The sequence below is a fragment of the Anser cygnoides genome, chromosome 1 (assembly GCF_040182565.1).
Source record: "Anser cygnoides isolate HZ-2024a breed goose chromosome 1, Taihu_goose_T2T_genome, whole genome shotgun sequence".
Lineage (NCBI taxonomy): Eukaryota > Metazoa > Chordata > Aves > Anseriformes > Anatidae > Anser > Anser cygnoides.
This window is the reverse complement of record NC_089873.1, coordinates 48194915-48218251: the sequence shown is the minus strand read 5'-3', so window position 1 is coordinate 48218251 and position 23337 is coordinate 48194915. Positions and strand designations below refer to the sequence as shown.

General features: G+C 43.7%; 1 protein-coding gene across 2 annotated transcripts; it reads right to left on the bottom strand.

Annotated features, from left to right (window-relative positions):
- Nucleotides 1-3636: 3636 nt before the first annotated feature.
- USP44 (ubiquitin specific peptidase 44) lies at nt 3637-22701 on the bottom strand. 2 transcript variants are annotated; one of them, XM_066994801.1, is made up of 6 exons: nt 22593-22701; nt 16411-17925; nt 7659-7857; nt 7058-7166; nt 5422-5627; nt 3637-5026 (listed from the first exon to the last, which is right to left on the bottom strand). In XM_066994801.1, the coding sequence occupies exons 2-6, from the start codon at nt 17842-17844 to the stop codon at nt 4830-4832; spliced, it is 2145 nt and encodes a 714-aa protein (XP_066850902.1). In that variant the 5' UTR covers nt 17845-17925; nt 22593-22701; the 3' UTR covers nt 3637-4829. The 2 variants fall into 2 exon arrangements, with proteins under 2 accessions (XP_066850902.1, XP_013038062.3); XM_013182608.3 differs by lacking the exon at nt 22593-22701 and adding an exon at nt 19100-22516.
- Between the last annotated feature and the right edge of the window lie 636 nt (nt 22702-23337).

Below are 23337 nucleotides of genomic sequence, written 5' to 3'. Positions count from 1 at the left end.
GCCAAAGATGAGCTAATGGGTGATTCTGGTTGTGCCTCTGTGCTATTTAAGAAAGGCTTTAAAAAAACAAACCACAACACTGCTGTACCAGTCTGCAGCAGCTGGGAGAGAAGAGAAAGAACATCAGAGACAACCCCGCAGACGCCAAGGTCAGTGAAGGAGGAGAGGAGGTGCTCCAGGTGCTGTGCAGCCCATGGAGAGGACTGTGCTGATGCAGGCTGTCCCCGAGCAGCGCATGGAGGACCACAGTGGGTCAGATAACAACGCTGCAGCCCATGGAGGACCCCACGTTGGAACAGGTGGATCTGGCCCATGGAGAGCCCACACAGGAGCAGGCTTCTGGCAGAAACTGCAGCCCATAGAAAGCCCACATGGGAGTGGGTTTCATGGCAGGAACTATGGCCTAGGGGGACCTGTGCTGGAGCAGCTGTGAAGAACTACAGCCTATGAAGCCCGCTGCTGGAGCAGTTTGTGAAGGACGGCACCCCACATGGAGCAGGGCAAGAAGGAGCGGCAGAGATGAGGTGTTACGAGCTGACTGCAACATCAATTCTTCATCCCTCTGTGCTGCTCAGGGAGGGAGGAGGCAAAAGAATTGGGATTGAAGTTGAGCCTGGGGATGAGGTGGTTTTAGTTTGCTTGTAGTTCTTACTCTCCTACTCTGTTACTGGGCAATAAATTAATTTAATCTTCCCTAAGACAAGTCTGTTTTGCCTGTGAGTGTAACTTGAGAGAGAGCCTCTTGTCTGTCACAACTACAAGTTGTTTCATGGTGTTTTCCTCTGCCTTGCTGAGGAAAGGCAGATTGGCTTGGTGGGTACCTGGTGGCTGCCCAAGGTCAGTGCACCACAATTGTTTGAGTAGTATTGTCTGTGCTGGGATTCAGGGCAATAAGTTACCACCTCATTCCAGGACAGAACGTGACAACTGAAGTAGAGATGTGTGATACAATTTGGTTTTGAGTGTGCCAGTCTTCAGTTTTGACTTCCTCTGTGTTGGAACGTGCCTGCATTCTGTGGTCTCTGCTGCTGTTACCAGCAATGTGCGATTTCTTGCTGAAGTCTACCTGTGAGTACTCGTTTCTAGCCTGTTATATCCTTTGTCATGGGCTTGCCCTTTTGCGTGGAGTGAAATTGGCTTTGATGTGGTTCCCTGTCTCCTTAAAGTACAGATTAGATTGGATGAGTTGTGGGGAAAATGAAGATGTTCCTTTTTTTTTCCCTGACTGTTGGAAGATACTTCATACAGCAAACTGATCGGAATAATTCATGGTTTCCTTGCCATGAGAGGTCGTTATCTGTTTGCTGATGAGTCTCATTTGCAAACCTGAATTAAATCCCATGGCCCTTCAGGCCTAGATCGCAGTACGTCTTCCAGTGCTGTATATTCACCTTTATATTAAAATTTTACATAGTTACTGGTAACAAAAATGAGAGTTGCTTTAATAGGTCAGTAGTAGTGCCTTAAGCTTAACTGCTTAGGAAACAGGGAGACTTCACCTGCTCCTTTGTAGTGACAGCCTGTGTCTATTTACAAAGTTCATATTATTTTAGAAATAGCATTTCTTTCCCCGTTGCATTTTGGTAAAAGCTGCAGTTATCTTTTAAAGCCACAGTATGGGAGCTGAAGTTCAGTGTCAGGTACTGTCTACTGTTTAAACGTAGTAGATGTGTTTTTTCCTCTGTATATTGTTTAAACTATAGTGCTTGTAAAAACGGATGTAATAGGATACTGAAATTTGTATTTGTTGTTGCCATGTGGGAGTATTGGCATCTAAGCAATGCCTTTAAAGTAATCTGAGCAGCTGTGTGGGCACATCTCTCAACTTCCCAGCACACACCAGCAAGTGCCTGTGCGCGTACATCACAGAGTAAAAACTGGCATTTGAAAGGGTTGCTGGATATGGTGGCTGATGCTATTTTTATTTATGCTAACAGGGCCGCGCTGCTGCTGCACTTTTTGACTCCATCCAAACAGCTTCTGCTAGAATTCAGTTTCCAGCTCACTCACCCTATTTTTGTAACAAGCGTGGTTACTGCAGATACTGCTAAAAACAAGGGAGCCAAGCCCACCTCAGTTCTCAGCCACTACTTCCAGACTTCTCGCTAGTCTGTTAGCAGCTCATTGACATTTGTTCCTACAGTTTAAAGCTTTTTTTTTTTTTTAATTTTCATGAAGAACACTTGGTACTGCAGCTCAGAGATGTGTTTTCCTCCCTTTGTCTCTTCTTTTCCCAGAACATAACAGGAAGATCCAGACTAGCAGAATTACTTGGAATGGTGGGTCTAGGCTTGTAACTTTTTGATGTACTTACTGTTTCCTAATCCACACATGGAAGTAAATATCATATGTAACCAATCCTAGCGGAAATGGCTTGCATCTGTTGCACCCTGCCTTAGAAGAATACATGAGGATTATTTGTTTCCATTAACTGTAATTGAGTTTGTCTGGATGCACGCTTCCTGTGCTGGTCCCCATTCTGCATTTACATGCCAGAGGTGAAAGCAAGCTCTATTTTCATCTCCTTGCACCACATACAAAAAATATTCGTCTATGCTTTCACGATCCTCAGGCTGCCTTTTCCTATTGCTGGAAGTAATCACAAAGTCCTGGCCGTGCTGTCTGATAACTGGACACTACTGTCTTTGTCACTTGATGAAACCAGAAGTTTATCAAAGACTTTCGAGTCAGATACTGAAGTCTGGCTTCCTGAAGTATCCAGAAGATTGGCATCATCACAAAGCTTCTCAAGTCCGTGCAGCACCAGAAATGGCAATAGTTTGTGTGCAGAGCACATTTATTACAAGTGTCGAAGCAGCGGGTTCATTGCTTTTCATGCAGGTTTTGTGAGACAGATATGTCATTAGGGAATATAATTTAACCTCATGTGGTCTGTTTTGTTTTGATGAAGGCATGGCCCAAGATTTTTCCAACCAGGAGATTAATTTTAGACTCAACACATATGCATCTCTTGTTGGGGGGGGGGGGGGGGTTGGCTGGTTGGCTTTTTCCTTCCTGCTTTTTGATCGTCTGTTTGAATACTTTCAGCCAAATAAGTCTCCTGTTACCTTTATGCAGTCTTGTGCTAGTTTTCTGACTGTACAATAACCAAGCTGCTTTGCCTTGCGTTCAACTGCCTTAACAGCACTGCAACGTACTCGGTGTGGGCAGCAGTTGCTGCCAGCCTGAGGCAGCCTTTACCAGTTTTTGACGCTGTTGAAGCCTGTCCTCTCTACCTGTGCAAAAGGAGCACGGTGAGACGGAAGCTTTTGACTGCAGTTTGCAAAAGCAAAGTGAACTTGGCTTTGACTCATCAGAGCTCTCCATAAAATACTTGAATGAAGGAAGGCAGAACATAAGCAACTAGATTTAGATCGTGCTTAAGCTTTACTCTAGGTAAAGGCTTAAAGAAAAGAACCAAGCTGCTGTTGCACACTTAATTAGGATAAGCAGAAGGCAAAGAAAGTTTGAGATCTAAGGTGATTATGTGCTTGCTAAAATATAGCACCATCCAGTAACATAAGTAACAATGGCACTAGCATTAAATCAGATATCCAAAGCAGTCTTGTAGTTAATGCCTCAACCCCCATTAGACAAAATTTTTAAAAGAAATAACAATTTCAGTACACACCTGGCTTTCCGTCCACATCAAGGCATTTTATTGAGGTATAAACTTTGCAGAAGATGAGGTAACAATTTGCATAGGACTTATGCAAAATAACTTCACAATTAAAATTTACTTGGCATTAACTACAGCATGTGGAGAAAGACTGATGATTCCTGCTTGTTAGATTCTCCTCAATGCACGTTTCTGTTAATGCTAGTGGTAGGACCATGGAAAAGGTACAGCAGTTGCATGAAAGCATTTTGCACCTGACTGGTTTCACCAGCTACAACTCTTACAGCTTCTTTTCAATGGCTTGTAAAACAGAAAATGCTACAATTTTAAATAAGCTTGTCCAATTTAAGAAAGGAGATGCTGACATTCTTGTCGCAATGACTGGGCAGGGTGGAGTTGTCTTTCTTAATAAGCTTTCTTAAGTTACTAGAATAAAAAGGCCCTGGTTGTCAAAATCAGTACTTTGGATTTGGCACTTGAATTTTAAATCATCAGACTCATTAAGGCTAAAACATGCAAGTCTTAGTAAACATGCATTCTTGTGCTATTGAACACTCCTCCTTAAATACTTATATGAAAATAAGTATGTGCTTATTTCCTTAATTTCAGATTTTAAGAAACTATCAGTGTAGCTTTAGTGTAGCTCCCTTGAAAGCCTGGGGAGAAGCCTGCAAATAAATTTCATTTTAGTCATGAAGAACATACAAAAAGTTTCTTACAAAAAGTTCAGTTTCTATTTGACATGTAGAACAGTCTTTGCAGGTGAATGTTAATATTCTAAGACCTAGTAACAATTCCTGCAGACAGTAAGAGTCTTGATACCGTTAAAACTACACTATAAAATGTACACAAGCATATACAGAAAATTAACCAGAGAAACATCAGTTGTCCATTGAAAGTCATTTTCCTAAACCAATTCAAAAAGATTATCAAAATACAAAAACAGCTTAAAAAACCAGCCTGAGGTAAGAGTTAAATGCAAATGGCAATCTTTTTCTTAAAAAAATAGCTGTATTGAAATTCTAGTTACTTAGAAAGTTACTTACGTCAATAAAAACTTTTACTAACAATTGTAAAGAGTATTTTACCTAATACAAAAGTATATAAACATTGTACACAAAGTCAGAAAGTACAATACTGTACTTGCATTTAAAAATATATAGTTATGACAATTCAAACTTTACCATACACACAGTTAATTGACTTTGGATTAGCTGCTACTGTTGGCCACAGAGCAGTCAGCTAATTCTGTGTGCTGCTGACTTTCAGCTGTGCTAGGATATACTTTACCATGTCCGTTTGCCTGAGTAAGTCGTTGGCTGTAAAACAAAATGTAGGCTTGAGCCTTGCATACTTCTTCCATAGTGCACATGTTGAGTTTCGAATCATTGCAGTGTACCCAAAATCCTAGAATGAAGGAAAACACCACAGAAACAAGCAAATAAAAACACATCACGACACTGATTGGAGGCAACTGCATTATACTTATTAATTAGTGCTTAGTCCCTTTCAACATGAGTTGCTTTGAAACAGTATACAGTTTCTGTTGATCTAGTATATCTGTCTCTAAGTATTAAAAGCCCACCTTAACTTCCTCAGATTTACAAGAGAGTTTATAGCCAGAACAAGTTGAACTAGCCAATACAAAAATTAGACTGTGTTGGTCTACAAAACTGAAATTCTCATCCCAGGCAGTTCAGCTACAAGCAACTCCCCTTTTAGTTCTCAGAGACAGTAAATTTACCAGATTAGAATTACCAACACCCCTCTCCCGCACTTCTTAATTCACAACTGGTTCCTACCTCCTTCTGAATTGTAGCAGTAGGCAGTGTAGTGCCCTGAGCCAAATCCTTTCCCGTGATGCATTACTACAGCAGATAAGTCGTAGATAAAGCAGTCAGGTAGGAGAGACTTGAGGGATTCTCTGCAGCAGTAAGGCTCCATGTTCAGCATTTGATCAAAATTAACATGCACACCAATCTTTTCACGATGATTGCGTCCTGACCACCTGGAAAATTAGATCACATGAAAACTTATATTTTTTCAAAAAAACAATTCATAATGCTGCGTTCTTAAAAAGTTATCTTTGCTATTGTCTTTGTGCACGAAATAAATGTGAATTTGCATATTTTTCCCCCAGGCTTCCTTTTTCACTTCTCCTTTATTTCGAGACCTTTTGAACATGTCTGTGATGCCTACTATTCTCATGTTCTGAAAGATACATCTTAAAATCTGACTGTAATGGTAAGTGGGAAGTATTTCCCACGCATTATCTCTCATTGGTGTTTCCCACATACTCCAGGCCATTTTCAATTTTCTTCCTATTCAGGACAGATTCTGTGCCAATGCCTGGACTAAGAGTTCACAGAGATGCAATCTTCACTTCCTTACTCTCAGGCTAATGCATTAAATTAAATGTACTTGGTTATGTACTTGGCGGTGTGCCCAAGTGGCCAAGAAGGCCAACAGCATCCTGGCCTGTATAATAAGCAGTGTGGCCAGCAGGTCTAGGGAAGTGATTGTGCCCCTGTACTCGGCTCTGGTGAGGCCGCACCTTGAGTACTGTGTTCAGTTTTGGGCCCCTCGCTACAGGAAGGACATGGACGTGCTCGAGCGAGTCCAGAGAAGGGCGACCAAGCTGGTGAGGGGTCTGGAGAACAAGTCTTACGAGGAGCGGCTGAGGGAGCTGGGCTTGTTCAGCCTGGAGAAGAGGAGGCTCAGGGGCGACCTCATCGCTCTCTACAGTTACCTGAAAGGAGGCTGTAAAGAGGTGGGGGTTGGTCTGTTCTCCTACGTGCCTGGTGACAGGACGAGGGGGAATGGGCGAAAGTTGCGACAGGGGAGTTTTAGGTTGGATGTTAGGAAGTACTTCTTTACCGAAAGGGTTATTAAGCATTGGAACGGGCTGCCCAGGGAGGTGGTGGAGTCACCATCCCTGGAGGTCTTTAAAAGACGTTTAGATGTAGAGCTTAGCGATATGGTTTAGTGGAGGACTTAGTGTTAGGTCGGAGGTTGGACTCGATGATCTTGAGGTCTCTTCCAACCTAGAAATCTGTGATACTGTGATATGATGGCTACGTGAGACATCTTACTGAATACAATCTCATTTTGTACATTAGTGAATATGAGTTTCACTCTTGTTGAAGATAACACTATTTTTACCAACAGAGTCCACAGCAGGATTAATAAATTCTGATTGAAAAGAAGGATAAAATAATTTTACTATTAAAGTAGTAAGTAGTTGGAATCCAAAAGGTCAATTCTCTACTTACACTGTATCTTATTGATATTTAAATTAAATAAGGAAAATAAGTTTCTATTTCTCATCATAGTAGTAAATGAAAATTAATCAGCTGTTGGAGAAGACCGATCCCAAACAACAGAAGAGCAGGACTAAATGGGTCAATTTGCAACACCGTTTGTTGTGGTAGTACTTACCTAAACCGTTTCAGGTGTAATCGGAGAACCTGAGGTAGTCGACACACCATAAGCTGCTTCTGAGCTTCTGTGAGTATAACTGGTTTAGAAGAAAACTTCCTGCGTTTTGCTGAGGCCAAACACACAGTTACATAATACAAATCTTGCTAATTAACAGCCTTGTATTTCATTCTAAGATTTAGCCACCGTATTTGTGTGCACCTAAATGGCTACTGAATGCATCTCCATAAAAAGGATACACTCAGAGATCCATTCTGCAAGGCTTCTTTTATGATTTTAGTGTGAAATACTTGGGGTCACTTAGGTTATTCTCTTAAATTAAAAAAATGGATGGGTTCTTCAGCTGGGAGTAGCAAGATCCCCATGAGTGTGTGCTCAGACTTAAATTAAGAGAAGCATCACACGTTAAACCATTCTTTGAACAATTCCCCTTCTAGACAGTAATAGCTGCCAGTGACCACGGCAGGACATAGCAAAGACTTTCCTTGTAATGCAACATACTTTTAAGACTCATAGTATTTTACTTCTATGCTTTTACTGTCAATTTACATCATATTTTACACAGAGAACATATGTATGAGTACATACTGCCTTTACTCACTGTTGCACTGATCACATGCATATATCTTCCCTTCCAAAGCTTCAGTTTCTGTAAACTTGGCCAGCATTTCTGTCAGCAGACACGGGTACTGAGATGCCATCTCCTTGCCGTTGCAGTGATACCTCTCAGGAAACTCCAGTGACAGGTCCCAGAAAGGTTCTATGGTATTTGATTTATTGTCACAGGCAAGACATGTAACCTGTAAAACAGTATTTCACAAATTGCTTACACTCAGAAGCTTACTCTGCTAAAAATGCATTGTAACAATGAAATTCTCTGTGTGTGTATGTATATATATATATGTATACACATTCTTTTCCTAGAGATAACAGATGCAAACAAAGGACAGAGTCATCTAACAAAATAAATGATGCACCTAATTTCTTTTCTCTGAAGCAGCATGTCCAATAGTGTTACCACAAATGGCTAAGTGTTCCTATGTTTTACTGAGAAACAAAAGAAGTGTCAAAATGGTCTGTCTGGCACTGTCCAAGAGAAATCAGCTGGTAGAATCACACGAATCTTTTCTCTAAAAAGAAATACTCCAAAACAAAAAATTATATGAAAGAAAGAAACTATAACTTAGGTTAATTAAAAAAAAAAACAGCTGGGGGTTTTAAAGTCATATCCTTCTTACTTTGTAAGTCTTCCAGGGAAGCCTGGATTAGGAAGCACACTTCTTCAAAGAAAAATTAACAGGTAAAAATAAATTATTTCTTCTTTCAGTAAGTGGATCCATCGTCACACTAGGGAAAGGACAAGCAGTAAGACAACATAAATAAAATATCAAGAAGTGAAGTGAGTTAACCTCAAAAATGCAGATAAATCAGATGGGGAAAATTAATCTATGAAAACATTCAATACTTAGGAAAGTAAGTTAAAACCAGCAGCTCTTCTAAGCTAGAATGGCAACATACTAGGATTTGATTTGCAATACAATCTTCTAAAAGCCAGCTTGAGCTGCTAATAGAAGAGCATCACATCATTTTATTCTTCCTCCAATGGACCTCCACCTTTCTATGATCCACGTGAACAAGTAATTTCTATGAGTAGTTGAAGCTACTACTACTGTGTGGTAGTGAAACTCCGTATAGACGATAACAAACATAGTTCATAAAGGTTGTAAAGAAATATCAGTAAATCTTAAGTGTGAGAGACTAAAAAGTTCCCCTTCATTTGTTCAATGCAATAGTCAAAGTACAATACAATCCTAAAGAGTAATTATAGAGGTTTTCTATTGTTAGGAATGTATTAATTGGCTTCAAAGCTGCTCTTGACCGCCAGCTCCAGCAGCTCTAACCTCAATGCTACAGAAAATATGCCTTCTGAAAACCTCCGTGTCAAGCTGGATTTTCATTGAGCTCAGACAGATAGATAGCTTTGACAAAACTTCCATAAGCATTCAACACGCTCCCAACTCTTCCCAACAATTGAACTTTCCCACGGAGGACTACAGGAATTCAAATTTTCATATCAGACCTACTGTCAAGATAGCTGTTATTTATCAGCTCAGAATAACAGTTGGGTGCGATGAAGCAACACCACTCCTGTTATATAGTAAGTGGAATATCAATGGAATATGCAAGTTTGCAACCACAAGGGCAAACAATTGCCAAATGCCATCGCTATAAGCATGCTTCCTACTTCAGGGAACACCACAAGCCGCTTGGAACAACTAATGCAAAGACGTAGTAATAAAGGAATGGAGATCCATGAGGGATTCAAATATCGTTACGCAGGCATGCCTCAATGCTGCTGCCTGACGTATATTCAGGGTAGGTCTCTTCAGTTAGGTTAGTAAGCTTACACGAATGTGAAGATGCACTGCTGGGGTTGAGAGCTCCTTTATTTCCCTGTGGAGACTTGCTGTTACACAATTATTCACCCTGCTTTGCTATTTCATGACCATTTACATAAAGGCAAATCTGTCACCTTACAGTACCTTCCTTCTAAGCTGTTCTTGTGAGCAATTCTTTATTTAATATGTTTATTAGCCACAACAGCTATATAATGCATATATCCAATCTATGCATTAGTTTCCTAATGCACATGGACTTTTGTGTACAGGCACACGTGTTTAGCACCAGAGTTAGGAAAGCTGTTAGTTGCTTTAACTTCTAAGAAGAAAACGTCTCTGTCTTGTTCTTAGAAAACAAAACTTTGAACTTACATGGCAGAAAAGAGAAGAATCTTCCGTTTTAATTTACACTGACAGGAGCTTCTTTTGTAAGCGCTAACATCTGGCAACGTTTCAAAGCCACAAACTATTAGTAATTCAGAGCTGGAATCTAGACTTGGAGACAAAATGATATGTTTGGCCACAGTTCAAACTAACTCCAGCATAAACACAGAATGACTAATAGATTTCTGCTGTACAAATGGGTGATTTTGTTGAGCCAAAAGTTTGTTTGATTGACAAGTTACTCAAGCAAGATTTTGTTGAACTTGAATGCACACTGAAGATTAATGGGCTTAGGATGAAGTACACACATGAACAAAGAATGGATCATTTTAACAAGCTCTGAGGTTTTAAATTTAGCATGCCACGTTAATAACCTAGGTTATTTTAAGATCCTCTTTCCCAACTAGTTAATAAATGCTATCCCAGAGTAAAAAAGACATGTAACTGGTTCAGCTTCCAAATTTTGCTCCTCAGAAAAGAGAAGCTGATGCAACAGTATTGCTTCTCATCCCCTTGTGCAACTGTGAGCAAAGCTGATTTGTGTTGGCTGACTTCTATACCGATGCAGAGCTGCACTTATTTCCTCAAATGCAAGACACTCCTCCCCGACACTCCTCCCCGCCTCAGCCCTGCAGAGCTGAACTGTTAGGAGTTATCTGGGATTTGCAAATTTGCAAACAGCCAAGTACCCCGAAGTATTCGAGTAAGCATACACCCAACCCTGCCAGCCATTGTGCAATAACTGCTCCTGTACACACACACACTCACTGGTAAATGAGATGTAAATAGAGGCTGGAACAAAGATCAGAACTATTTTTCTTAGCCAGGCCTGGTGCCACAAGGAGGAGGATCCTTCCCTCCTGCGGAAGCCACCTGCGCCAGTCCTCTGGCGATGCTCCCGTCACTTCTGCTCCTGTTCCAGCGGGACCCCTTTATCTCACACTCCACCAGCATTCACACAGCACAACCCACATTTTCTTTTTTCATTAAAAGTATTAAAACTGTATAAACTGCAGGAAAGTAGGTTGAACCAGATGAGAGTTAAAAAAAATAAAAAACAAAGAAAAATATGAACTCAAAGAGCTGGCAAAATCTTTTTGCATCTGTCCAACAACTTTTCTTGGTGTGAGCATTCGTGAGGGTAAAAGGGAAGTGAATTTGCTTACTTTTCATTACTATATGTTACAAATTCAGAGTTTAACCCCACCTCTCTGTTATATTCAGTAATTGCTGTTTTAGGAAGTCTTAATGTTGTCATTATAACAAACTCCAGGAGAAGCTTCCATTTTGAGCAAAGAAAGTGAACTACTGTTTTTAGCCAGCTGAAATCCCTGCTTTATGCTCTGCACCGTCCTCTCCCGCCTTGTAAGGCGGGCACTATATACAATTGTTTGGTTAAAGCTCAGCATTCAATCATGGGCCAAAGGCCAGACTGAAAAGAGCTGGATCAGATTGCTTGATTCAAGCTAAGCATGGAGGCCACTCAGACAAGCATCACTGAGCCCGCAATAATTTGATGGACAGCCACTGCCCCGGATGGCATTCAGCCGACATGCAACCAAAGGAAATAGTTAACATATTGCTGCAGCAGGAGCCAACTCTGCTTTGCTTAAGGTCCCTACAACACTTGCATGGAAGAAAGGCAACTGTTACCACCCCTGCTCTAAGCGCAGTGAGATGGACAGCCCCATTTCTGGGCTTCCACCGCTACTGAAGTTTTCACTATAGAGGAAACATCCACACGAAAAGCAACGCAATTTTTCCGGAGCAAAGTAATCGAAGGGGGGTTGATTTCTAGCAGGCTGCTGTAATACGACCTCCACCACCACAGCCACTCGGTATTTCCTCGGTTACAAAGATAACCCAACCTTGCAGTGCTGACTACACCGTCATCAAAACAACCTGTATTTAACAGAATAACACAAGCCGAGCTACAGCAAACCACGGTCTGTGATTCAACGGCTCCTTAGAGATCAACTTAAAAAGTCACCTTCGTCTAGCTGGAAAGCAACTGACAATCCCCTTCTGATTCCGGCAGCAGAGAGAAGCAGGCTACGCAGATGGCAATACAGAAGTCAGCGTGTTCGAGAGATCAGAACACAAAAACCAGCCCACAGGTCCTGGATTGGTTTCAGTGTAAATGCTCCAATTATCGACCTGAAGTTCTCAGAGCCTTTAACAGATTACTCAGTGCGAGACTTCATACCCAGCGCTGCATGACAGGCACCCTCGGGCTCTCCCCCAGACCTTAATTCCCAGCACGGCCCCCAAAACCCCAGGCCTTCAAACAACCCGAAGACTGCTCATTTCCCCTTTTCTCAGCCAATTCGTCCTGAAGTACACCAGTTGAGCAAGTAAATGGAGCAAGACTTGCACAGAGAGGCTGTGCCTTTTGAAACTTCAGACATAATTTACATTTGTTAGAACCGACCTCACTCTCCGGGCCCTGCATATTCATTTCCCTGAGCACTGCAAACTGCTCTTCCCCAGCGCTTAGCAGGGGAGTTCTGCTCGCATTCCCTCTTGAACATAGTCAGGCAGTTATCCAACGGTTCCTGTTTGGTTTTAAGGGTGTCTGGAGATAGCGAAAGCCAGTCCCAACGAGGTGTTGCGATATTTAAAGGGTAATTACTGGTAACGAGTCTCTTTCCCCAAAGACAGGTTTGTCCTAAGAAGACACGGTAACTGCTCACAGCTTTATTGCAGAGGAAACTCATAGCTACAGGAGCAAAGCCAACGCTCTTCACTTCCACTGCTGTGTTTGCGGCTGCTGTAACAGAAATCCAGGCCAAGAGCTCTTTCTGAGGCACCAAACTCAAAGGCAATGGAATCCTCACAACAGGCTTTCAAAACCCATACCCAAACAACATGGTTTCAAAAGAGTTCCTATTCCCTCAAAAAAAAGATCTTAAAATTACAGCGGCTAGCTATTTTTCATCATTCACTTTAAATTTGGGGTTATTCAACAGCATAATGTAGGGAAATCAACAACTGTTGGCTGCTTTGCAACGCGTGCCAGTTCAGTGAAACACTGCAACCACAATTCAACATCAATTTTCTTCATTGAATTGGGTACCCAAGCAGCTCTCACACAAATCCTATTTTCCTCCCTCCCTTACTGGGTCTTTCTGAGCCACAGGGAATATCGGTTGCTATTCTACTTCTGCTCGTCTCGAATTCGGAGTTATCCCCGCAGAACAGAGGGAGCTGGCTGATGGCACTGCGAGGCTGTTCCCCACCTTGGGAAGGTCCTGGCAAGGTCCTGGCAACTGGGGGAGGTCCCCGAGGATGGGAAGAAAGCAAGTGTCGCTCCTGTCTTCAGGGAGGAGGGCCCGGGGAACTGCAGGCCGCTCTCTGTCACCTTCATCTGCGGGAAGGCCGAGGGAGCAAGTATTCCTGGAAAAGATTTCCCAATGTACTAAGGGATAAGATGATTAGGAACTGCCAGCGCGGATTTACGATGGGAAAATCACGCCTGACCAACCCGACAGCTTTCTGCAGTCAGAGTGCTACTCCAAGACAGTGGAGAAGAGGTGATGTTTATTTTGACTACAGCAAGGCTTTCACCCTGTAGTGTGAAAACCATTCCTTGCTTAATGTTGGGGAAAAAAATGAAATAAGCATACTTTAAAAACTGTTGCATACTATGCTAGTTAGCTGGGACCATTACAAAAATATAAGCCAAAAAACTCAGAGAGATGGTGGCTAACCTACTTCAGTTCCTGAAGTGTACGTCAAGGAGCTGTGGATCAGTTCATGAGGTCAGTTTACCCCTGGCACATAACTTCACAGTGAGCTCTTCTCCTCATTTTCCACTCAAGGACAGGAGAGAATGGGTATCCTTTCTTCCACAAGAGTACAAGCATGAAGGGATGGAAAATAACTGGTATTTTAATAGACGTACTGGCATCTCCTTGCAGTCCTATCGGGGCTGAGGAATGGGCCACTGCTTCGGCAGATCTGCATCTGAAAGCATGGGTTTACAAGATACAGGCTCCTTTGCCCAAGAAGTACCACAGTACAATTTTCTCCAGGCAACCACCAGAGGAAGACTAGCATGTAAAAAAAGGAAAGAAGAGAGGGGAAAGGTTTTGTAGCTGTATCTTAAATAGCCACAATATCTAGGGGAAGTGAAGTTTCACAATCAATACTGCAAAGCAAAAATCTCTAATCCTACAAAGGATATTGGAGTCAATAAAGTCAATAAAAAAGCCAAGAGGCAATCCAATTGTCTACACACATGCTATTCTGGGAGTTACTCATTACCTAGTTTTGTATTCCATAAAGAAGTAAAAGAAGTCGTAGGTGGGGAAGACTTATTTTGGATCAGCTCAGAACTTTAAAAAAGAAACAAAAAGAAACTCATCTAAAAGGTGTAATTTTGACATCACCTAAAGCTTTTTCTGGTTATCAGAAAGAAACCTGAGGAAGATTCTCACACATCCCATCTCCTCCTTTCTTCACCCCGCGTTCTGCACGGGGTTACGGCGCTGAAGCAGGCAGCCGTTCCTGCGGCAACAGGCTGATGGCAAACTCCGGATCATGGCTTCCCTTCAGGCTAAGGCAGAGCACCCACGAGAAGGACTGTGTTTTATCGCACACGTGAAAGTAACGCAAAACCTAAGTAAACAGACAGCTTATCGCCATTGTAAGCGATCCTCTGTGTACTGTATCAAGAGCAGTTCCTGAGGTTTAAAGGTCAAGTAGACTGACTTCAGTGCACATGAGTATCTCACGGAATCAAGTATCTTTAACTAATACTTGCGGTACTAATGGGCAGTAAGTATAACAACTTCGCTGTGATCCTAAAATGGAAGGCAACTGCCACACAGAAACCAGCTTCTCAACGCCCCTTATTCACTGACTGAAGATGTAATTTCAAAATATTCTAAAGTCCCACCCTATTTTTTGAATAAAGGCAGCGGGCTACAGCTCCAGCTATCTTCTACAGAGAAATTGTAATACTGTTGCAGCTTGCAGGTAGCTTGGGTTAAGCACTTAGAGACAAAGAGTACATCCCTTAAAGTGTTAGCATTGTCAAAGACGGGGCGATAGTACCACTTCTGTTCAAAAATCCCTTCTGTTCAAACGTTAGTGAGACTGGGCTGGAACAGAGGAGCAAGAGAGATCACAAAGGGAACCTCAGGAGGTGAAGTACTGGACACCACCCGTGGAAACTGCCTCAGGAGCCGGGGAGACATCACAGCAGGTAACAGCCTCGTGCACTTCCTCCTGTTCTGCTCGCTCTAGGCGTTGCGAAGTTCACCGGGGCTGTATTTTGCATACAGATACTGACCAGCTGGGGTAAAAGCACTGAGCTGTAGTCGCAGCATAGCCTGAACGCGTTCAGTTCTTTTTCAGGCTCGCTTGATGACACTTGAGTGAATTCTCATTGTTCCCCTCCCTAGTTTCAGGAAGGTGGGAGGGTTTCTAGCCACAAGCCTCTTCACATAAAGCTAAAAACAAGTGAAAGGAGTGGTGCTAGCGAAGTAACGTGTCTTCAGAGCCTTCAAAATTCTTCCAGAAAATCACTCCTATACAAAGGCTCGGAATGCAAAGCAAACCATGACAGTATACTTAGGCAATTACTTTCTTTTCCTATCGAAGTTACTATTTTGGAGAGGATTGTGATTTTCAAACAAAAAAACTGTAATGACAGGATATTAAAGACTCTTCTACCAGCACAACCCTTACCCCAGAGATGTTAACTGCCCTGAGAAAACTAAATATGCCAACAGAAGTGCTCTTACGCTGGGCCAAACACACGGTAGAGGACGATCTACCCATTCTACCCTCTGCTCCTGTTGTAATGTGGTTAGGTTTTTTGATGCATTCAACAGAAATCAGCATTTGTTGGTTCAGACAGTTCTCAGATGTTTGTGCACACACGCACACACAACTGGGATGTGCCTAAGAGTATGTGGACACACTGAAGTACTTAGCGGGAAGCCATGAAGAAGAAAACAAAAATAATAATAAAAAAAGAGCAGTCGTAAAAGGAGGAAAACAACCACTGCCTCCACCCTATAAATTTGATTCCTGTGTTGACAGAGCCTTCTATATCTTTGTGTTGTAATGGAAACGATTAGTATCATTGTACATAGCACCACAGCAGACAATTACTCTGTAGTAATGAATCTCAAATTCAACCTATTTACTGAAATAATAAACGATTCCTTGCTTGGCATCCATTGCAAAAAACAGTTGCCATTTAGACGAGATTAACACCTTTTCTCTAGTACCATCATAGCCAACTAGATACTTGAAATCGTAAATTCTTTATTACTGCTTATCAGTTGATGCTTAATGGCAGTCAGATGTTTCTCAGCAGCTTCAGGAATGTGCTTTATAATACCAAATTTATAACTTATATGTTAATCAGGTGACTCTTCTACTGAAATTTTTAGGAGTACTCAAATGACCTTTCTTCTAAAATTGTATATACTATACCCTTCCCATCCTTCCTTGGTAATTACAAATTTATTAACCTTTGAAGCGTGCTGATCATCGACCAGTATAAATTCATAACTATAAATCATTACACATCTTAAAATCATCATAAAAACATACCTGACTTAATAGCTGTCCATGAAAAATGTTGTTAACCACATTCAAAACCTGTTTTATAAGTTTTCTTTGAGAAGCAGGGATGAGAGCTGGGTATCTGGTCCCCGTAGTCTCCAGTTCCTGCTGCACTTTATCCAAAAGTTCACAAAGGAATTCCTGAGCATCTTGTTGGGCATATCCTCTGAAGGCTGGAATTAGTCTCCACACAGAATGAAGCATAGCAAATGGAGACACAAGCGCCCATTTGCCAGACCACATCACTTGAAACAGAGTATGCAGCTCGTGACAAAGAGAAATATGCTTTGAACTGGGCTCCCTGGGCTGAATAAGTTCCATATTTCTACTTTTTGATGCTCCTCCACTTAATCCAGAGGATAAACTAGACCGCCTTGCAGAAGATGATCCCTTTCCTTTCTCTTGGTTCTCATTCACTTGTAACGTTGAGGCAGTTATTGAAGGGTGTTTAGATGAAGATCTGGTTTTACCACTGGCTGCTGTTGCCAGCAGTTCCTGAGTTTGGTTGAGATCAAGCTTTAAAAAGCATTCTCGAAAAATAAGTAAGTGACTTAATACCTGAAGGATAGAGTTCATATAGCACGTATTTCCCAGGTTTCTCAGTCCTGTTACTCCTGGAGTCACTGTGGGCCTTCGTTTAATTGGGGAGTCACTTATTTTTTTCAATCTTACTTCATCTGAGGTATACGTTTCTTTCAACTCTGCCACAGATTCCACGTTCTGTGATGCTTTTTGCATGCAGGGTGCTGTTTTTGAGGACATTCTAATCTGGTTTTGTAAACGAGAACTCTTTCTTGGGGGCATCTTTTCCATCTCTTCTTTCAACTGGCGCTTTCGTTCTTGTCTTCTCCTTCTAGCTTTGTCCCTTCTTTCCTCCTCCTCTTCCCAACGCTTTTCTTCCTCCAAAATCTTTTTTCCACTAGGCGTCAACTGAAACCAGGATCGGAACACCTTGCCCATGAACGCACGCCTCCTGTGCCACAGCGCTGTGAACATGCGGTCCTGAGTCCGAAGCAAGGCTTGGGCACCGTCATGCACAAGGTAGGAGTCATCACTTGCCGCCATCGAACGCAAAGTCCTCCCGCTACGAGTAGTGCACTCATAGTTCTGACTCTTGATTGCACTTAATGTACTTCGCAACAGCTTTAAATCTCCCGTTGCGTTATCATTAAGAACATAATCGTCACAGAGATAACAGAAAACATACAGCTCATTTACTTCCAATGCCACTGGGTGACCGTTCTCCTGAAAGTGCTTTAGTGCGTGTTCTTCGATGTATCTTCCGCAGGCCACGTGCGAGCAGCTGAGGCATGCCCACACGGATTCGGTGGTATTGCAGTCCATGCAGTGCCATTTCTGAGGATTCAGAATGGAGTGATCCTGGGCCAGTCGCAGACGTCCTATGTGCTTACACTTATCCATCGTTAAAACTGAAATTGCAGAGAGACACTAGCACAACACATCGTCCAAGCTATCTTCTGTCCATGATACTTCAATCTGCAACTGAAAAAAAAGTGTTTTAAGTTACAGTGCACAAATACCCAGCTGTATCACTTTGATGGCTGTCAATATTCCAAACTACTACTTGAGGTCAGGACCACGATCTCCATCCAGCCAAGTCCCACCAAACGCATAATGGCAGGCAGTTACCTGGAGTCACAATCAGCGTTACCATCGGCAGGCTGAACGCCACTGTCCATATTTCCAGTACTTTCTGAGCCAGGACTGAAGTATGCTGGCCTCTTTTGGTTTTTGTTTGATTTTCCCCCCCAAAGAAGCACTGATCAAGTTCAAATACACAGTTCTAGAATTTGGACAGAAACACAATTTAAAATGTTTCTATTAATTATATCCCTAAGCACACAGGTGCAGGAGTGCAAGGTTCACTTAAATTTATGATGTTTACACAGTATGACCAGTTTAGACAAATGAGACTTCGTATAACTCAAGCCCTTAATTAAGCCACACCCTTAATTAAATCACTGCACCTTTGTGCTCAGGCAAGCCCATTGTACCAGTGCTTTCTACAATAACATACTTTCAGATATGTGTATTTTAACATGTTATCCTAGCACCACTGGGGAAAAAAAAAAGAAATGAAAAAAAAAAGGGTGACAGGGAAAAGCAGACTTTGATTTCTTCATAAGAGAGAAATACTATTAGGTATCTAGCTCAATTTGCTGAAAACCTTATTTAAAAAATTGCAGTTTCAACACTTTTCTAATCCGTATCTTCAAAAAATCACTTCGAAAATTAGGCTAACACCAGCTTACATCCTTTTATAAGTTTATGGCAGCATTTATTTGTTCAAAGCTGCTGTATTAGCTCTCTCCTGTAAGGTGCATTTACCTAAACCAAATAGGCAGGCTCTGACTAACAGACTTAAAGAGACAGTGATTCAGTCTTTGTTTTTGCCATCTTGCTTTAGACCTCACAATCTGGTTTGAGAGATACCATCTGGAGACGGATGATGTGTCAGGAAGCGATTATGTTTGATCTGGAGCGTTTGTGCCCACGATGTCACTGACTAGGAAGGCTAAACAGCACACAGCACCAACCACATCATGCGCGGTACTTGCCAGATGAAACAGTTGCTTCACCTGAGGAGGACCACGCGCTTGTGAAACACGCAGGTTACACCAAGCAAGACCTACGTTTTGCCATTACAAATACATACTGTGGACCTTGCCTAGGCTGTACAATGTCCAGGACTCCGAGGCTTCACAGACGAGTAAGCCAAGCTACAAAAAAATTAAGTGATTTAGCCAGCTCTGGATAGAATCCAAAGGTCTCTATTTCCAGCTATCATCCTTCAATACGCTAGTATTTCTCCACTGTTATAGTCCTGAAATGCACAAGAATAGGTTAACTGAGTTAGGAAAATGTCCATGATAGAACAGGCACTATACTGGGGGAATCCTAGCATCTGACGACATGACTACTAAGGAAAGCAAGCAGGTGAAGAAGCAGCAGCTGGATAGGAAAGTAGCTTCATTTTTCATCTGGTAACTGGATGAAATCTGTAGTTAAAAGGTTTAACAAAAAATGACTTTGATTGGTTAACTGTCCTGTGGTCAATGCCTTTTAAGATGTTCTGATACAGTTACCGAAGAGCTGTAACAGCTCTGAGCACAAAACCAGCACCCAGCACTGCATGCCTTGTCTCATCACTCGTCATGCAGAAAAGGCTGAGCTAGCTCTAGTGAAACTAGTGAAGTGCACACAGTTTTACACGTTCGTCATTCCCATTCAATTTATTTGAGAGTTGTTGCCAGTCCGTACTAACTGCAGGGAAGAATTTCAGGCGCTGTGGCCTCTGGGTACCCACCCAGTACTTCCCAGTCTAAGCACCAACCCTGGCGTAGTACGGGAGGTCAAGATCTCTTGAGTGCCACGGTCAACAGATCACAAAAATAATAGCTGCTGAAGGTTTTCAGCTTGCTAGCGTCCACAACATTCATTCCTTCTAAAAGGCAGTCTATTCATAGGCTGCTAATGAGATTCTTTTACAAATGTCCATACTACGTTTCTATTTAATCCTGTTTTTATAAATAAGACCACTAATTTTACCCCATGTCTTCTCCCACAACTTTCCCCCAACAAAGCTGAGCTTCTCTAACACTGATATCTGTAATATGAGGAACTTACATAAATCCCAGAGTTGTCACGTATGTTAAATCCTCCTGGAATACTAGAGAAATTCTTACATAAAGTCTGCTGCGATGATTAAAAATGGTTGACAGAACTCGAAGAGACGAGATTCATCCATATGTTTTCGGGCTAACCAAGACAGACCCTCCTGCAAAATATATTAGTAGCAGTCCTTCCCAGAAGGCAACCGAACTAAATTCCCACAGGGCTGTCAGATACAGCAATACCGTCAGTCAGCGAGTCTGACAGATCAACCCTTTCTGATTTTCTTACTTTTAAAGACACTCGGTACCTTATTTTCCTTTTTTTTTCATAGTATTGTATTTTTTTTCTCTGTTTGAAAAAAAAGAAAGCATCGAGAGCGATACTACTTACATGGCTGAATTTCAGCGTATATTGGACAGAGGACAGAAGCAGCCTGCCGATTTCAGGGTGAGTGCTGCGTAAGCCAGGGTTGTGCAACCAAGCTCTTAATGCGAAAGCAACAGGATTCTACGAAAGCGCAAGACCGACGCCTTGAAGAGAAAAGCCTAAAAGCCCTTGCCCCCCGCCAGCAGCCAGGCCAGCACGACATCTTCCCACCTCCGCCGATGCACGGAGAAAGGAGCCGGGCTGGGAGGGGGAGGAACCAGCCTGGCATGGGAGAAGACAGTTTCTTTGAAGAACATGTAAAGAAAGCAAAACGCACAGTTCGGTCAGAGACACAAATATCTGAAAAGACCGCAAAAAAGCTAATAGTGCCAAATCAAGACCAGGAAAACTTCAGCTCAACGTCGGGCAGCACGCTGACGGCATGAATGTTTTAAGACGTGGAACACTAAAACACTAAATCAAGCGGGAAAATTTATTAACTTAGAACAAATAATCTGCAAAATAGACTAGGTCGGGGAAAAAACAGGATCAAAGTAACAGATAATGGTGGAAATATCATAAAAAATACTGGATCTTGATTGCCACACCTAGTAGAAAACTGCAGCTGGGGTAAAACAGTTCAAGCAAATGCTACACTATTAAAATTCTCTAAAGAAAGTTATTCAGCACCAGCTTGTGCATTCTTCTCTCCCGAGGCTCAGTTCTCTGCACACACACAAAGAAATTGTGAATTAATTGACCAGCACTCCAGAGATCAAGCCCCCCTGTGCTCTTAGCACAGACCCGAGCAGAAGCAGTAAGCAAGATAACAAGCACCAACATACAGAATAGCGCGGCTGAAAGGAGCAAGCTGCCTGGGAAAATACGGATATACAAAAGTCTCCTTGCGCCAAAATTTCACTAGCGCAGAATATATCCAGAATATGGTATTTATTTTCACTGAAGCACGCCGATAAGGCTGAGACACGGTGTATTTCTTTAGCTAGTTTTACCGAATGATGGCTGACAAACTAAACTTCGGGGTAACTTATTAGCTGAAAAAGTACTCGATGCTAAAAAAAAAAAAAAAAGAAATCAGAAGTCAACAACATAGATGTTTTTCTTCCATCTGGGTTACGTGTAAACAAGAGATTCATTTTCACAGCTGTTAAATTGAAAATTGTAACTCAGATAGAAACAAAAGGATCTCTTTTTTAGTCACTACTTTTGTAATTAGTTGCTCGGCTCACAGGGAAAAAAATCAAACAGTATCTCAAGCGTTAGGCTCCACTGCGTAGTTTTACTGATGTATTCGCATGCATGGGTGGATGCTCGTGCGTACGTATGTATATGTGCGTGTGATTAATGTTCCGGCTCTTCAATCAGGCGGCAGTTTACCAACCGATTTTCACCGGGCTCCGTACCTGTTTAACACCTGCACCAAGAGCAAACACGGGTACCTCAAGAACTGAAAGTTTTAGATAACGAGCACGTTATTAACTCGAAGCCAGCCGTCCTGCTTCCTCAGGACGGACCTTTTTTCCAGCCAACCCAACGAAACACCGCTGGGCACAACTCCACGCTGCAGCGCAGTCCTGTAGACTGAGACCCAAAGCTCTCACAGCGCTCCGAAAAGAAGCTTTGTGGATGATTTCCCATTTTAGTAGCACAGCCTTCGCCCAGCAGCGCGCAGCCTCCTTTCCCTGAGGCCGTACAGGTCTTCGCCTAACTCTTAGAATAAACTTTTCGTTCCCTTTTGGCCACCCTGTGCGTACCACCGCCCGGACGCGGACCCCCACCGGCACGGCGCCCCGCTGGAGCCCGGCGAACGACACCACGCTTCCTGCAGCCGAGCCGCGGGGGCACCGGGGACCGGGGCAGGGGCAGCAGCGGGAGCAGCCCCGCGTCCCTCGGCGCTGCCTTCGCCGCTCCCCGCTGACAGCTCCGCCGACCCAGCCGCTCCGCCTGCCCGCGCCCCTCGGCTCCCCGCGGCCACCGGCGGGCAGCTCCCCCCTAAACCGGGGCACGGCCCCGCGCCGCGCCCGCCTCGCCCCACCGCCTGCCCCGCTCGGCACCGAGCCGCCGGCGCCCGCCCGTGCCCGGCGAAGGGCCGCTGCCGCCCCCCGCTCCTCGCCCCGCGCCGGCCGCCCCGAGGCACCCGCACGCACCCGTCACCCGCCGCTGCCGCCATCTTGCGCGCCCCGAGCCGCGGCCGCCTCGCCCCGGCCCCTCGGCGACGTCAGCGCCGAGCCGAGGCCGCCCCCCGCTTCCCTCCCTCCCTCCCCGCGGGGATCCCCGCTCCGCCCCGGGACGGGCCCCACCGCCCCCACACGCCCCCCGCCGTGGAGTTTCCGAGCCGCTGCCGGCTCTCTGGGGCGGGTGTCAGCCCTGCGCCGAAGAGCAGAGCGAGCCCCGCGTTGTGGGGAGAGCTGCGTGGGGGAATAAACTCTTGGCAAAAGCTCACTGGGCTGGTCTATATCTATACACATATACACTTTGCATACGTGCTCAAGCGGGTTTGCTCGTGCTTTGTGTGAATGTGCCCCAAAAGATGGTGCAGTGGGCTTCGGAGCAGGCTCGTGGTGTCCCACGAGCCCCCAGGACAAACGGGGCATGGCCACGAGCACCGAAGGCCCTCTCCTGAGCCCCCCGTGTCCACCAGGATCTTTCCCTAGAGCAGCAAGACTACGCGCATCTGCCTCTGCGCTTCTGCTCGTGTCGTCATGGAAAATGCGCTTTGGTGTAAAATGTGTGGTGAAATATCTCGGCCCTGGCTGTCTCCGCTCCCCTCCAGCTGCGGGGCTCAGCCCTCGCTGCTTGCAGGGCGGCTGCCGGGGTTCAGGCAGCAGGATGCAGCTGAGCGATGCAGCTCGGTTTTCCTTCAGGGTCACTCTGTTGTGGTGCTCTCAGAAG